General features: G+C 32.1%; 2 protein-coding genes across 5 annotated transcripts; both read right to left on the bottom strand.

Annotated features, from left to right (window-relative positions):
- Window positions 1-208: 208 nt before the first annotated feature.
- Window positions 209-5,457, bottom strand: LOC114395443 (acetyl-coenzyme A carboxylase carboxyl transferase subunit alpha, chloroplastic-like). The gene is made up of 11 exons (XM_028357226.1): window positions 5,128-5,457; window positions 4,390-4,745; window positions 4,186-4,260; window positions 3,415-3,522; window positions 3,126-3,286; window positions 2,889-3,003; window positions 2,650-2,804; window positions 1,994-2,045; window positions 1,844-1,912; window positions 1,502-1,579; window positions 209-1,412 (listed from the first exon to the last, which is right to left on the bottom strand). The coding sequence occupies exons 2-11, from the start codon at window positions 4,705-4,707 to the stop codon at window positions 471-473; spliced, it is 2,073 nt and encodes a 690-aa protein (XP_028213027.1). The 5' UTR covers window positions 4,708-4,745; window positions 5,128-5,457; the 3' UTR covers window positions 209-470.
- A 5,402-nt stretch (window positions 5,458-10,859) lies between these two features.
- LOC114395447 (E3 ubiquitin-protein ligase HAKAI homolog) lies at window positions 10,860-14,092 on the bottom strand. Of its 4 annotated transcripts, none has more exons than XM_028357233.1 (3): window positions 13,635-14,092; window positions 12,859-12,997; window positions 10,860-12,056 (listed from the first exon to the last, which is right to left on the bottom strand). In XM_028357233.1, the coding sequence occupies exon 3, from the start codon at window positions 11,691-11,693 to the stop codon at window positions 11,070-11,072; it is 624 nt and encodes a 207-aa protein (XP_028213034.1). In that variant the 5' UTR covers window positions 11,694-12,056; window positions 12,859-12,997; window positions 13,635-14,092; the 3' UTR covers window positions 10,860-11,069. The 4 variants fall into 4 exon arrangements, with proteins under 4 accessions (XP_028213034.1, XP_028213035.1, XP_028213037.1 ...); XM_028357234.1 differs by having other exon boundaries at window positions 12,942-12,997; XM_028357236.1 differs by having other exon boundaries at window positions 12,942-12,997; window positions 13,808-14,092.
- Between the last annotated feature and the right edge of the window lie 3,442 nt (window positions 14,093-17,534).

The raw sequence follows: 17,534 nt of genomic DNA, 5'->3' as shown, positions 1-17,534 counted from the left end.
TTACGGACCCGAAAAAATAAAATAAAGAAACAAAAATATACCTAAATCAATTATAAATAGTTAACTGTCATCATGGATTTGTTATAACTGCAGGTGGATAAAAGTCCATACCAACTACAGCATTTAAGCAAATAAACAAGTAGGGCAACATTGTCACCCCCTTCCCTCCGAAACCAAAAAGTAGGGCTAATCATTCTTGCAAATAACATTACAGCACCAAGCGTCATTTTATTACTCGGTTCCTCAAACTCAAACAATTTATACAATGTTCATCTAAGTCTATTTAGGGAGAAATTGAACATTTTAAATGATTAAAAAAGAGCAAAATGAACATGAAAAGAAAAGAACATAAGAAGTCATTCTAAATATAACTGCAACATTGTGACTCAAACAAATACAAAATGGTTTTCAATTTTATTCCCCCCTACTGGTCCTCTATTGGAAGATTATAGAAAAAATATTGGCCACCATTAACACGGTATCTCCTTAAAATTACCAAACATGTCTCTAAGAAGTATGGCCATAATAATTCTAGATGATGTTCTAAATATAAAATCACCAATTCTACTCTTTGATTCTGAATCAGGCGTCTCTCCAGCCTTAGGAACCTCCAATTTCAATTGCAGTACCTTGTTCTTAATATCATCCGATGAGTTAACCAAACTTTCAATTTGATTTTCTATTACCTCTTTTACTTCTTTTACTTCTTTTAGTTCTATCATAAACTCAACGATTTTCTTCTTCAACTCGTCATCCAAATCACTTGCTGAGGATGCACCAGCACCTTTAATTTCAGCCTTTAATGCTTCAAATGTTTCCCTTATTTTTGGATTACTCAAGGCATTATCAACTTTTTTCTCCAACTCTTGCTTAAATGTGACAGCCTCATTGTCCTTGTTTGCATCTGACAGAAGCTTAACTTTACATAATTCGCTCAGATAGGTAAACTTATTCTGCAGCCTTCCATAATTGGGAGCTGCACGCAGTTGCTGTTCAAACTCCACCCTTAGCTTTTCTATCTTATCCTTCAGCAATGGATCAACAATTTGATTATCTGCATTTGCTTTTGAAACTTCCTCCCTTAGTTTCAACAAACTGTCTGTCAAGCCCGTGGCTTTAACTGCCTCAGAGTATTCTAGATCAACCTCCCTTGTCAGTTGCTTTAGCATCTCATCCAGATCTAGTTTTGGAGGAACAGGAGAAGATTCCTTAGCTTCCAAAACCTGTTGCTTCAGTTTCTCAACCTCAACTTCTAGTTCAGCATCAGAAATCTTAGCAATAGATAGATCCCTCTTCTTCATGTTGGCTTTTCTCTTAGGATCTATAGGAATACCTTCCTGGAATCCACCAATCTTTCTGAACTTAAGCATGCGATGTTTTAACAGTTCTTCTGTGTTCATCTTCATGAGCTCCTACATTATGGACAAGAGAAAGTTCCAAAGTTAACACATGCGTTAACATATTTGTTTTCAGTAGAACACTTGCTGCCTGCAAAACTTACATCCATGGTTTCTTTGATAGCCTTTTTTATCTGTTGAGAGGTCCACTCTGGATCTGCATGTGCACCACCAAGTGGCTCCTATTTAAAATACAAAATGAAATTCTATTTAGGTTCTATTCCCAAGAGAATATTGTTATCAATCTTTAATTTCAAATGTTTATATTATACAAGAAAGGATAAAATTAGAACAAATCCAAACCAGGAGTTAAAGGTTTGACAAATTTTCCTGAACACTGAAATACTTATGACCTATATACTCATATTTAAACCAATAAGATGATAAATTCCATGTATGTGAATAAGATTTAAGAGAAAAAAACATAATTAATAGTAGCTTCTTACAGGTATAACACCATCTGCAATTTGTAATTTGCACAGTTCAGTGGCTGTAATCTTCAATTTCTCAGCAGCCTGTAAAGGATAATAAAAAAGAAAATAGTTAAACTAAAATATTATGAATCGAAAGAGTCAAAGTACTGGCATCGTATATACCTTTGGAGAAGCTTTAGCTGTCTTCCACAAGATTGCTGCACATGCCTCTGGACTAAATCATGTAATAAATAAAGGTCAAACCAGCAGAACAAACAACAAGACTTTTCAATTAGTAAAATTATCAATAATAATGCAAGTAGTCAACCATATCACTCACTCACTTTCTCTCTCTCTCTCTCTCACATACACACACATATATAATATATATGAGAAAGTATCAAATAAGAGCTCATTGTGAGAAATGAAGAAAACTAAAAATATAGACCATTAGATCGTATTTTTAATTGGTGTCAAAGTTTGTGTTGCTTTTTTAATTGGTCCTGTTGTGCACAACACACTGACCAATATTGTCACTCATAGCCTCTATTTCTCACACTGCCCAACATTGTCCGTCACACTCTCAGACTCAGCAACATACCTTTATAAGGCTTTAGGTGTGGCAGGAAAAACAATTTCATGAAAGAATACAATTTCATGTGGCACACAAATAATAACTTTAAGCCTTTGATATATATTGTAATTGGGCTATAGATAATTGCAAGAAACTCTACAACATTCATCCAACATGCACGGGGGAGGGGGGAAAAGGCATATAATTGAAATAATTATTACAATGCTATAAAATTTGCAAATAGTGGAGTAAAAAATTAAATCACCTGGCAACATAAAAAACAGCATTTTCAAGCATGAGTAATTTATTAGCACATCCAATGGCTAGGGCGCCACCTGAACCACCTTCTCCAATAACTATAGATATAACTGGCACCTTCAGACCAAACATGGATCTCAAATTGTGAGCAATCGCTTCACCCTGCAAGCATGAAAATCAACAAATGGGTTAGCCTTGTAACAGAAGAAAGCCCAAGAATCTTAGAGAGCCTAACTAGCTACATACCTGTCCTAGTTCCTCTGATTTAAGGTCAGCATATGCCCCAGGCGTGTCAATGAAAGTAACTATGGGGAACCCATGATGATCTGCATATTCCATCAAGCGAAGGGCCTTCCTGTAACTGTTTGAATTGAAAATTTACCATCAGTGTCAAATGCAGATAAATCAATGTTAATTAGAGTTTCTATCCTATCTTAAATCTAGTCAATATCTTGTATCAACTAAAGTTCCTCGTCAACATACCCATGAGGAGTTGGCATCCCAAAGTTACGCTGAATGTTTTCTTTAGTATTTCTACCCTTTTGGTGACCGATGAACATGTAGCTTCTACCATCTATAGTCCCTAGACCAGTAACAATAGCAGGATCATCATAACCTGCCCGATCACCATGGAGTTCAACAAACTGAAACACGAGGAAACATGGAAATTCGGTTAAAGTGGTTCAATAACAAAAAAGCAACTAGAATATGTATTATGAAAATGAAATAACTAAAATATTGAAGTAAAAAACAAAAATAATACTTAGAAGACCTTTTCAGTTATGTTAAAGACATGATCAAGGAAAGTTGGCCTGTTAGGGTGCCGTGCGATGTTGACCCGCTGAATAGGAGTCAGATGCGTATACAGATCCTTTAAAGCCTGAAATAATAATGCGAGCAGTGAAAGGATGAGACTTTTACCAATTTTACTGTTCAAATTTTAGGGATTGGGAGGAAAAGTTAAAATAACAAAAAAAGTATATATCTGAATTTTGAATAATGTAACTCTGAATAATTTTATTACAAAACAATAAACTTTACCCCTACTTACTGATAATACAGGTAAAGAACAAGTGTAGCAAAAGCCTAAGTCAATAAAACTCATCATTCAAACACAATATAACAATTAACAACACAATAATATTCTTTAACACAAGATACCCTAGTAGTTACTTAAATGTAAAGAAAAGTATCATCTGGCAAAAGAGAAGCAAAAGAAAACATAAATAAATAAATAACCTTTTGCGGAAACAGTTGAATCTGCATTTCAGAGAAAAAGATATACTATAAGCTACTAAGAAGTCACAGGGCATTTGACGCAAATGGATAGCCAACATGAATGACAGTCAGGCTTAACTAATTTGCTTAAGACACAACTAACCCAGTGGGGGCTAAAAATATGCTATATATTAAATCTTGCAAACAACAAGCAGAGAGAAGCATGATGGCAATTTTCTCATGAGAACTCTTATCATCGTCAGTTTGCTCATTCAAGTAATCCACTTTTCTTAGGAACAAAACTTATTTGTTATAACAGTCAAACCTGCTGGTACTTGGTCTCCAATGAGAGAATCTGATCACTGAAGTCCAGTCCAGTTTCGTTCGCCATCTTTTGTACCTGTTTCCAACCATAAATACCACTTATGTTAGCTCATTAGCAATAAGCACAACCTCCACGAATCAGGAAAATACAACATATTCATTCTCGCTCAAGCAAACAAAGCACACAGATTAAGTTAGAAGTTACATCAATGATCTTCTTTTGCAGATCAACAAGAGGCTTTTCAAAATCCAAAGTGACAGGCTTTGGTTTCTCCTTGAGTGGCTTGAACATGGAAAGGTGGCTCAGCACTCCACCTTTCACATTGGGATCAGGGTTAGGAGGCCAAGGATATTCATGCTTCTTCACCTTCCTCAGTTTAGCAGCAACTGTAAAGTCCCTCCTCTTCAAAACCAACTTTCCCTTCCCCAAGGTTCTCAAAGGAACACCATTGAAACCGCTGGTTGAACTCCTCAGAAGATCCGAAGCAGAAGCACCAGAAAGAGATGCAGAAGAAGCAGCCATGTTTCCCCTTCCAACTCAATCCCCCAAATCAGCAAAATCTAAAAACAGAACCAAAAACACAGGAGACCCAGAATAAGATCACCAAAACCAACACTCAATAAGGAAACAAAGAGACAAAATCAACAAGACCCAGAAAGGGAACTCGAAAAAAGAGTGAAAAAAGACAAAAACTTTATCTGGATCCAAAAGAAAACAAAAAACAAAAAAAAATTTCGTCATGAACCCGTTTAATCTACTTAACTAATCTCCATTTTCACAAAATCCAAGCAACATCGAGCAAGAGTTTCAAATTCTCACTATCAAAAGATACCATAAACTATTCATTCAGTTCAGAACTCATTAAACAAGCTCCTGAAATTGAGGAGAGTAAACTCCATTATCTAGGAGCAAAAGGGGAGAGAAGTTTTGAAGGAAAATTACCAGGGAGAAGTTGAAGATCCAGAAAAAGAAGAGTGAAAGAGAGAGGAGTAGGTGCAATCTAATTCAAACGGTAAGAGAAAGAGGAAGAGAATGCGATGTAATTAAGGGTGTGTTTGAGGTGAAAGAACTTCGTGGAGATCGTCAATGAAAGAGAAGAGAATACGAAAGGGAAAAAGGAGTAGTTGTTGTTGTTTGTTGTAGGGAGTAGAAGGCAAAGGAAACAGATTGGGGTTTTGTTGTTAAAAAAGGAAAAAGCCAAACTCCCAAGTGATGGAGGCGATACTTCTTATGTTATGAGTGAGTGTGTATCTCGCAACTCACAATTATGAGCCAGCTTTTTTCGGTTTGGCAGTTAAACTACACAGACTTCATTCTTTCTTCGCATCATACAATAAACACAATCTCTATGTAACAAAACAAAATAACACACTAACATTAACATTAAACATAAAAATGTACTTACAAGTCACACAACACAACAGAATATGTTTAAATTTTAAGGTTTATTTATTTTATGGGATGTGGTTGAAGAATTTTAAGTTGTGGTTGAATTAAAAATGTCTCTAAATTTAATTTTTAAAGTAATTATTAAATAAATAAGTAATGTTATTATATAATAAATAAGATATTGTTTTACAACTGTATTCTTCTTTTAATAAAATATGTTTTAACTTTTTAGTTTTATGATGTGATAAAGTAAAATAATTACTCTATCTTATTCTTATTAATGATTTGGTACACTAATATAATTTGAGTTACTTAATTATTTTATTATATATTAGTTTATCATATTTGGCTTTCTCTCTTCTTTCTATTTAACCACTATCCTGATTATTGTTATCATTATCATCTCTTTTATCATTAGTCATATTATCATTATCACCTTGTCGTCATTATAATCACTATCACGTCTATCATTATCTAAAAGTAAAACAATAATATTATTTTGTACGTACTAAATATTAGATAAGATTATAATGTATTTTATTTTTATCCTATCATATTTTTATTCCAACTTTAGAGGGCGAGCCCTCGTGCAGCGGTAAAGTTGTGCCTTGGTGACTTGTTGGTCATGAGTTCGAATCCGGAAACAGCATCTTTGCATATGCAAGGGTAAGGCGCGCACAATATCCCTCCCCCATACCTTCGCATAGCGAAGAGCCTCTGGGGGTACGAAGTTTTATATTTTTATTCCACTTTAATGTTTTATCATATGACATTTTATCATATCATATTATAATTACCAAATGAATTCTTAAGATATTAGAGTGGGAGACAAAATTATTGGGACTAAAATCAATTTTAATAAAAAAAAGTAACGCTCTTAAAATTTACCTAATTTTTTATACAATCATAATATTTTAATGAAATTATAAAATTTTACTTTTTGTTGTTTTATGAAATTATAAATTGTGGGATGATATTTAATTTTTTACACTATCATAATATCTTCAAAACATCTATACTATCTGTTTATTGTGAAGAATATATATATATATATATATATATATATATATATATATATATATATTAAATTTATTTTTTGTTATAGCAAAATAGAATTTTATGAGTTAAATTAATTTTTCAAATATTTTTAAATTTTTATGGATTATATGTGTATTAAAAATTTAAGATATTCATCTAAAATGTTATATAATTTATATTCACGTAAAAGAATGTTTGTTTTGGCTAGCATGATTGATTGGATAGATTATAGATTAGAACCGTTAATGTATGTTTTTGGAGTTGTGCTCATCTTCCTTGTCACGTGTTGCTCCAAGACCTTCTCTTAATTACTTTTTTAATTCTAGAAGTAACAACTTAATAAAAGGCAACTTATACTTAAAAGATATCTATATCAATATACAAAGAGGATATTATTTTGTGTAATTGTTTTTGTTGTTTATAATTTTAGACTATTTTATCCTTAATAATATTAAAGTAGTAACAATAATTAATCTTTTTTAATTTTTATTTTTATTTTTTGAATTCTTTTGTGGATTTATTTTACCTTCCACTTCTATTTTATACTATATTTCCTTAAACAACATAGTCTAACCTTTACAACGTAACGGCACATCACTTTTTTCTTCGAACATTTCAAATTAATAACAATACTAAAATTGAATATCATGTTCCAATTTTATAATTTCTTTTATTACTTCAAGTTTCTGCATGTAACATCTTTCTTTCCATCTTTTTTTTTTTTCTCTTCTCCATCTTTAACTTTCTCTTTCGTGTATAGTTATATCCGGTATAAATTTTGTTTACATGATGTTTAGAAATTCATTTTCATTTTGATTACATTTGGAAGGATGAAATTTAACATGACACACAACATAGGAAAGACATGGTTGTAATTCCTGCAACAATACTTTGTCTTGCATCCAAAGCATTCAAAGTCTTTTTCTTGATCTTCTTCTTTTTTTTCTTTTTTAGAAAAAGAAACATGTTATTAATGAATTGTTTTTGAGTTTATCAAGTGTTACATTTGTAGTCAAATTCTCGAGTAGAATGATCAATAATTTCATATGTATCCAAGTAATAATATCAATCATTTTATATCAAATGATTTTTTCTTTATCTTATTCACTTATTATAAGTTTTTTGTTTTTTTAAAAAAATTATCTTTGTACCTTTAGGGAAAGGAAATCATGAGAATATATAATTTTCTAATATTTCAGGATGATAAAAAATGTATGGTACTAAGCTCTTTAATCTAAAGAGAGAAATTAAAAGACACAAGGTAAGTAAAAAAAACCTATTATATTTTATAGACTTTTTAACTTTCTTCTTGTGCTTTATTTTTATTTGTTGAAATTTTAGAGGATCCTTATAAAATACCAATATAACCACCATGAACACATTACGTTATATTAACATAATTATCAAGAAGAGTTTTAGGAATACCTGGATCCATAATGATTGATCAAACAAACGCAGCGGAATCTGAATCCGTAAGTGATTTCTGATCTATGTACTCTTCTTAAGATCTGTTACTGGACGGATAACCGACTAATAGCATAACGGGTGACTTCGTGGTTCTTCCTCAACCAGAACCTCTTTATTCCTTAATAGGACATTCGTAACTCTTAAGATGGAAAAAAGACAAACTATATGTGATGACTCGGTATATTGGGAATCATAGTCTTCTTATAGTGTGTTAACCTAATAGGGTTTCCATTATCCCCTATTGAGCCAACACTAACATCTGTTCATTTAAGTCTATATCATCTGATTTGGTTGTCTAACGGCCTCACTTAATTTGATCATATAAAATAAAATCTACTAATGATAAATAGTTAATATAATTGTCTTATAATATTAGTTCACATTAATTATTGAAATAGAAAATTCTAACCATCTCTCACTTGAGTTACATATTGTAACAATTATGTCAAAAATCCTTAAGCGTGCATCTGTATGTTATTTACCTTTAGACTTCCACCTTAACAACTTGGTTCATCTCATATATCAATAATGGAATCATTGTAGTTTTTGTCACTACAACAAATGTAACTAGATCCCAATGACCACCACATCAGTACACTCAATGACATAGGTCAATATGGATAAGCAGCATGAAAATTACATGCAATGTGATCTTAGTCATGCTTATTCCCAACTGGTCCAAACTTTATTCTTTATAAAGATCTATCCAAACACAACATAAATATTACAAACAAAACAAGTTGATAATGAAATGGTAAACTTCAACTTTATTTCTGCAAAAAATCCAAACAACAAAATATTTGTAAACCATAAGATATAGAACATAAGTAAAACTCCCACTAAAATAAGGTACTATCAGGAATTACACCCGTTTGAGTAGTGTGCTCATGCAAAACTTTAAGTGTCATACCTTTAGTAAGTGGATTAGCTAGCATGAAATGAATCCCTATATGTTCTATACAAATCGGTATTTTTTGAATTCTTTATATAATAACCAAATATTTTATGTCAAGAAACTTTTACTTGGTTGAATCCTTAATAAGACTACTAAGATATCGTCCTAATAAACACTCAATGACTATTTAATATTGACGATAACAGACAAGTCAGTTATAATAATTTAGTAATCATAAATTATAGTATGATGTCTCATAGCAAAATATTAACTCCACCAACATGATTAAACGTGGATCCTTATGTGAAGTGATTGCTATTAAGATATTCTAAAAAAATCCATGTCAGAATACCCAATGATCTCTAAACTTCTAGACTTTCTTCTTAAGTGTTTTTATAGGTAAAGAAGAAAAAATCTAATGATTTTTACCTTGTCTCATTCAAATGCTATAAGTCTTTTTAGTTACATTTTTATTATCTTTGTGCCTTTAGGGAACAAAAGTAATGAAAGTATATAATTTTCTAATATTCCATGAGGTAAAAAGTTGTATGGTGTTGTATTGACAAAGACGATTTGATCTGAAGAGAAAAATAAGAAAAAATGGGATAAATAAAGTAAAAAAAATCATTTTACAATTTATAGCCTTTTTAATTATTTTCTTCTTCTGTATTATTTTCTTACTTTATTATTTCTTCTAAGTATTCTTACAGATAAAGAATAAAAAATCTAATAATTTTTGCCTTATTTCATTTATACTATAAGTTTTATTTATTTATTATCTTTGTGCCTTTAGGAAAGGAAAGCCATGAAAATATATATTTTTGTAATATTCAAGGATGGTGAAAAACATGTATGATGTTGTGTTGGCAAAGCCTTTGATTTGAAGAGAGAATAAAAAAAATAGGATAGACAAAGTGAGAAAACCTCTTACATTTTATAGAAGTATATACACCCTAAGAGTAAAGATAATTAAAGAACAAAATAAGAAGAAGAAAAATTCAACATGTGACATAATAATATTACCATTTCAATATTTCACAAATACATTTATCAAATAGAATGATATTTAAATATGTACCATAAATAATTTGGTCAACTGTGCATAAATAGACATATATTTACAAATATAATATATTAATTTATCATGTTATTATAACAAATAAAAAAATATAAAAGATAAAATTATGTATAATTACAAAACATATTAAAAAGATATATCAATAAAAATGCGGACAGGTGTGACATATTTCTCCTAAGCGAAATAAATTGAATTTATTAGCAACACAGATCGTGTTCTCTATTATAGTCAGCAAATATTTATGTAATGTAACAATGCTTTTAAAATTTCAGAAAATATAACTATATAATTTAGGGAAATGTTCAGGAAAAAAAACATTTAAGAACTAAAAAAAGGAAAAATATTTATAGATATAATCTCTACATAATTAATTTAATTAAAATTAAAAAAATAAACTAAACGAAAATATTTAAAACCATAAAAAAATATGTATTATTAATATGGTTGAGTGTTTACATTGTGCAAGGGTTTCTTAAACGGAAGCTAAGAGAAAAACTTGAACCAACGGGGAAGAAAAAGTTGATGAAAGTCAAAATACGTTGCTAGGTATGGTGATATGCTAATTCAATTTCATTTGAACTGAAACTTCTTAGTTCTTAATTAAATGCTAGTATTTTACTAATAATTTTAAAAAATGTACATATCCAATTCCTAAGTTTGAAACCTTTAATTTAAAACTTTCATAAAAAGTAGTTTAACTAATAAAATATTTTTTAATAGTAATTTATTGAAGAAAATAATTAATGTACCTAACATTCTCTCGGTTCCGATTCTTATTATCTTATATTGTGATTCTACAACCAAACAAGACATAAAACTTTTCATTTCATTACCTTTGGTAAATGATAATGGAAAAACTCAAAATTCGATTAAAATATACAAAATACAAATTGGCCCAAAAGTAAATAGTCTAATCGCTGTTTAGCAATTTGAATGATGCATGAGACAAATATGGTTGCAGAAACATCCTGAACAGTAACCAAACCTAATCCAAGAAAGTAAAGATTGGAAGCCTTACTAGCCTTGGCTACCAAAGCTATCACGGGTATCATGCTGCCACCCCCCATAACTCTGACCATCATGCCCAAGCTCCCCAGAATAGTAGTTCTGTTTCCCATATGACATGTGGGATGGAGGTGGAGGTGGCGGTGGGAGGGGCATGGGCTGTGGTGCCAATATACCTTTGCCCTCCCTTGGATCCACAACCATACCACCCTGTGCTTGTTCAAAAGGCACACCACCCATTCCTGAATTCCATGGCTGGGGATAATTTCCTGGAAAATTTGGGCCATTTGGGACACCTTGTGGGAAACCCAGTAATGAACTCTGGTCCCCACCTACATCAGAACCTGAGTCCTGCCTAGGCATATCATAGGGAGCACCGTAAAATGGCTGAGCTCGTTCGTTTGGGTAAGGGGGATAGCCAAATGTCATGGGAGGGTCCGGCATTGGGTTTGAAGTAACCAGCAAGGGAACATTGGAAGTTTTTGCAGGGTGCATTGCTGGATACCCGAGAAATGGGGCCTCTGGACCAACTTCCTGTTGTCTGTCAGCAAACTGGGAAGGATCTTGTGGGGGATGCTGCATGTCAAAATTTTGTAGATGAAAGCCCTGTTGTCCACCACCAACAGAGGCAGACATGGTATCTGAAGGGTGTTGTTGTTGACCATAATATGGTGGCTTTGGTTGCTCTCTAGGTGTGTCTGTCTACGAGATTTGTCTTCCAGATCATGTTGCTGGGAATTTGAACCAGGAGAAAAAACTGGTCTTTGGGGACCGCGAGCAGTGGAATCTGAAGCCGTTGATTGCCTAACACTCTGTGCCTCCGACTCATTTCCATCTTCTTTATCTGCATTGGGTCGAAGAAGGCTGCCGTGGCTGTCTTGGATATGAGATTCAAAATCAGCTTTCTTCAAGAAAGACTTGAGACAATGAGGAGCCACACAAATGAGGATTCCTTCCATCATTTTAATTGTTTGAATCTTATGAATTCGATCGTCACACCTGTGCTCCAAGGAAACCATTTTTTACAAAAACATCAGATACTATACAAGAAAGAGAACTTCTATACATGATATGGAAGCTATTAATTGAAAAACAAATTCCCTTGGGTCAATAATAAAGTCTATTATGAACCAACCATCACGAAAGCTTAAGCCATTGGGTAAAAAAAGCACATGAACAGTTTTATACCCAACATGCCTCCTCCTCACACAAAAGTCTTTGAACTTGGAGTGTAAAGTATGCACAAGCCCACCTTGACTAGTGTTAAAATTCAATTTTTTATTCAAATAATGGGAGCAGTATTAATCAAACTATAAAGGTCAGAGAGTTGGCAACACCATGCCATTAACTAAATATCCCAAAAGCTTACAGTGTTGGATGAAAGCTCATGAATAGTTTTATCTGGCAGTAGACATACCTCAGTCCTCAAGTTCCCAAAACACAAGGGAAACCGTAAAAATGAATAAATAAAGACACTCAGACACCTATTCCATGCTTATGAAAATATTTCTAGCATCTCTGCTATTGCAAAAGTATTGCTACAAACGGCTTGCATGCACATCATCCAAACCTATTTAAGCTGGCCGAGTTTGAATTATGTGCAGCTGCCCCCACATAAATGTACAAATCAAAATATGCCCACCCACCCCATATTAGGCGCAAATGACAAGTAAGCAAGAGATACTAAGAGCTATCTGAATTTCCCAATTCTGCAAACAATAGCATTATTTGAAAATATTGTTGGAACGAAATATGAAGCTTACTTGGAGGAAGCGAGTTGACCAGGGAAAGAAATCCTTACCTGGAGGAAGCTTACTTCTATCATATGATTTAAGGATCTTAGTATGAAATAACTGATCATGTCCAGGTGACTGTGATACTTACACAGGTTTGTCATCTGAACTTTCTCTTTTCAACTTTCCTTTTCTTTCTTCACGTTCCTAAAAAGAAGCAGGAACTCAGTATTAAAGAAGAGACTTTTGAAAGTAAACTACATTTGATTACTTATAGAAGCCATAGAATCAGGGGGAAATGTGGCATAGATGTGATTGTAAGGCTAAAAAGAAATCTAGTCAAAGACCCCAACCAGTTCTGATTAAAAATTAAGGTAGCAAAGACCCAATTCCAGGATTGTAAAATTTTCTCTTTATTTTAATGCTTTCTATAGATAGGTAGCTGGAATCATATCAAATCCAAAGAATCTAATAACTATATAACATCTACTAATGCTGCTACAGAATCGGCTTAGTTGATTTTGATGGTGGGCATAGTTATCAATCTCAGATAACAGCGCATAGCAGCTAACTTTGAAAACACTAACAGACTAGCAGGAATCAGGATGACTGTTATTTTAAATATTACGATTGATGCAAACTAAATAATTTAGCCTACACATATAAATACCTATAAAAAAAAACAAAATTAAAGAAATTCATGATAAATAATAAGTAACAATTTACACACAATCACCATAAATCTAGGAGAAATAAGGGCAAAGTAATCAAGTCATAAAATGAAGGATGATGGTAAAATTAATAGAAAAAGAACCTAACAAATTGATTTAATTTTTTTTTTTACCAAAATATGAACTGAAAAGTCTAAAGGAAGAAGAAAGAACAGAACACAGCAGTGTTATCAATTGCAGGTCATGGAAAATGGCAGAAAACCAATAATCTGCTATATCGTATAGATAGCATCGCTGACAAATAGCAAAAGTTGCATAGCAGTTGACAAATAGCTCAGTGACGCACGCGGTGAATGGAATTGGCATGGAGAAAGAGCAAAAACTCTACTAGAATTATGGCGCAGAACGCTTCTCCCTCGTCATGGTGTCGAAACTCCAAACCCTAGAGAGAGAAGCAGAAGCAGAGAGAGAGAGAGAGAGAGAGAGAGAGAGAGAGGTGTTTGTTTGTTTGTTCGTTGGATTAGTGAAAGAAGTAAGGAGTTAGCTTTGTTTTGTTTGTTGCCGCTGGGAGAAACAGAGTGACAGACGAAGCCAGGAGTAGACGAAGATATAAAAACTAAAAAGCAATTCAGAATTTGTCAGTTAGAAAGCAAATTTTATATTGTATACACTATACTATTATTAAAAAATATTATATATTACTATATTAATACGATCCATAAAATTGACGTAATGACTGAACTCATCGTTTACACCCCTACCCAGAGATATGTACAATTTTCAAAGATAAATAATAATGATGCCCAACGAACTAAATTAATCCTTTGACGTAATATATCATGTGACATAATAGTCTTTTAATTCAAGATACAAAGAAATATTAGTACGTTAATATATCGTGTTATATGTAATTTTAAGAAACTTCAAAAATGTTCTCTTCTATCTAAGTAATTACTTTCACAAGATTTTTTTTTCTAGATTAATATATTTAATAACTTTTATTTTTTCCATAAAAAATGATATTACTTCCATTAAACAAATTTTTAAATGAACTAGTATTAATTTAATCACTTTATCTTTGTAATATTTAATAGAATTGACAGTAAAAAAAATCATATAACATTTTTAAAATATAAAAATATGTTGAGAACAATTATAAAATTTTGCAAAAACATAGGTATTTTGAATATTTTTTTTCATGATATTGTGTGTTTTATAGAAGTGTGTAATATTTTTTCAAATGAAAATATTAAAATAAATGTTCCTACTAAAGGAATTTTTTATCCGCCACCGATTATATGTTTTAAAATTACTCATGCAAATGAAAACTATTTTTCTTTTTCAGACAGCATACTATTATATTATTATGTATAATATTAATAATTCGTCCCTTCAAATATATCACTAATACACGTATTTTTCATTGGATTAATTAATTTTTTATTCTTTTAATTTTTTTTGCCAATTTTAGTCTTTTATTATTTTTTTTCAGTATTATTGGTCCCTCTAATTTATTTTTGTATCTATAATAAGTGCAATTTATGCAATTCATGTTGAGTTTTTTTTAATCTCCTAATGATTGCTATCCCAATGTTGTTAGAAATTTTATAATTCCTAATTAATTAATATGAATTACATATTATATTATAACATTTATATTAGTTATTTATATTTAAATGAGTTTAATATAAAATGATCTATTTAAGTGAGCCTATTAGACTGCCAGAAAATTGATATGAGCTTAATGAGCGGAAACCAATTTGGTCCATTATGGGATAATGGGAACCCTAATAGGGTTAAAACCTAAGGGATAATTATGGTCCTCAATATATCAAATCAATAAACAGTTTTCCCTCTCTTCATCTAAAGAGAAAACGAAGGTTCCATAAGGAAGAATGTGATTTGGTTGAGGAAGATCATTAAACTAATTGTTCGTGACCACTGTCTGATTCCACTGCGTGTTGATCAAGCTCTCTATGGATCCAGGTATTCCTTAAAATCTCTTGATAATCTGACGTAATGTATTTTGGTGCTTATTTGGTATTTTATAAGGTTTATTGAAGAAAAAAAACAACAAGTGGTATCAGAGCCACTATTACTGTTAGATTATTGAAATTTAAAGCTATGTTTGATATGTATTATATCTGGATCCTTTTAGTTATATGAACCCTAATTTTATTTTGGGGAGAAACTATTTTGATCAATAAAATTGTAAAACCCCTAAATTTATGTGTTATGGTCATAAAGTTTTTCTCCTCTTTAGAATTAATAAAAGACCTTTGCATTTGATTTACGGGGTTGTACAATTTTTTTTGTTTGGGTCGCATTTGCTGACATATTATTATATTTGGGATAAAGGTTCTACGTATCTGGTGTTAGCATTTAGTACGTGGTACAATTTCATAAATATATATATATTTTTTGTTTATATGAATCAGTAATAAGACAATGGTCTTTTGTCTTATATGAATCATTGTATTTTTTTGTTTTTCAAACGTTTACTGTTATCACAATTGGGTACAAATTTAACCATTACAGATCCTTTCCATTAAATTGTGTGTCCAATAATTTTAATTAAATTGGTTGAACCATTACGTTGTCAAAGTAACTTCTATTGTGTAAATTGATTTAATTAAATTGCATGGATGTTAGTATGAAATTATTTATGCGAATTGTGCTCGGTCCAAAGGAAGACACAATTTGTCCAAATATTAACATACCTGCGATGATAAATTTGTGACAATTATTAAGTTTTTTTTCATGAGAATAATAGTCGGTCCAAAGAAAGGCTATTATTTGTTAGAACTAATTGTCAATATTTAATCATTGCGTTGAAAGTACCAATTACAAATTAATTTCTCTGTCCAAAGACTAGAATTAATGTTGTCCTAGGTATCTTGTGATGGATTTGTTATGGGAAATATTTGCATGTCTTGTTATATATACTTTATATGACTTGCTTGATTATTTATGAACATGTTATTTTTGTTCTCTGTTTAGTTAATATTATCAGTGCTGCAAATGTTACTGCCCAAGTGAATTTTATCCCAATGTTGAATGGGACAAATTTTAAGGTCTGGAAGGAAGCCGTAGAAATTGTTCTTGGTTGTATGGATTTTTACTTGACATTGAGGACGGAACCACCCATTTTCACTCCGGAAACCTCTAATGAGGTAAAAAATTGAAAAGTGGGATCGATCCAACCGAATGTGCCCTATCATCATGAAGCGCTCTATTCTAGAGGCGTTTCGGGGATCTATTTCTGAGGGTCAAAGTGCAAAGAAATTCTTTGAGGAAATTGAGTAATACTTTGCCAAAAATGAAAAGGCGGAGACGAGTAACCTTTTAGCTAAACTCATCTCCATGAAGTATAAAGGCAAAGGAAACATAAGGGAGTACATTATGGAGATGTCCAATCTCACATCAAAACTCAAGTCACTTAAGTTAGAGTTTGGTGAAGACTTGCTTGTGCACTTGGTTTTGATCTTGCTTCCTGCATACTTTGAGCAATTCAAAGTAAGCTATAACACTCAGAAGGACAAATGGTCCCTCAATGAGCTTATATCTCACTGTGTACAAGAGGAGGAGAGGCTGCAAAGAGATAGGACTAGAAGTGCTCACTTGACTTTGACCTCTCAGAATAAGAAAAGGAAGACGACTAAGGGTGCTGCGCAATGGACTTCTCAGCAAAAGAAACAAAATAAGGATGAGGAATTTTGCCTATTACTTCTGCAAGAAGTCGGGACACATGAAGAAAGAGTGTTCCAAGTATGCCGCATGGCGTATAAAGAAAGGTAAATTTCTTATTCTAGTTTGTTCAGAAGTTAATTTGGCTTTTGTACCTAAAGATACTTGGTGGGTAAATTCTAGTGCTACTACTCACATAAGTTTGACTATGCAGGGTTGCTTGTGGAACCGACTACCAAGTGATGATGAAAGATTCATCTTTGTGGGTGATGGTAAGAAGGTTGCAGTGGAAGCTATTGTAACTTTTAGATTACAGCTAAAAATTGGATTTTATTTGGATTTATTTGAGACTTTTGTTGTACCATCTTTTAGGCGGAATTTGATTT

Source organism: Glycine soja, chromosome 18 (genome assembly GCF_004193775.1).
Source record: "Glycine soja cultivar W05 chromosome 18, ASM419377v2, whole genome shotgun sequence".
NCBI lineage: Eukaryota > Viridiplantae > Streptophyta > Magnoliopsida > Fabales > Fabaceae > Glycine > Glycine soja.
This window is presented reverse-complemented; position numbering and strand designations above follow the sequence as displayed.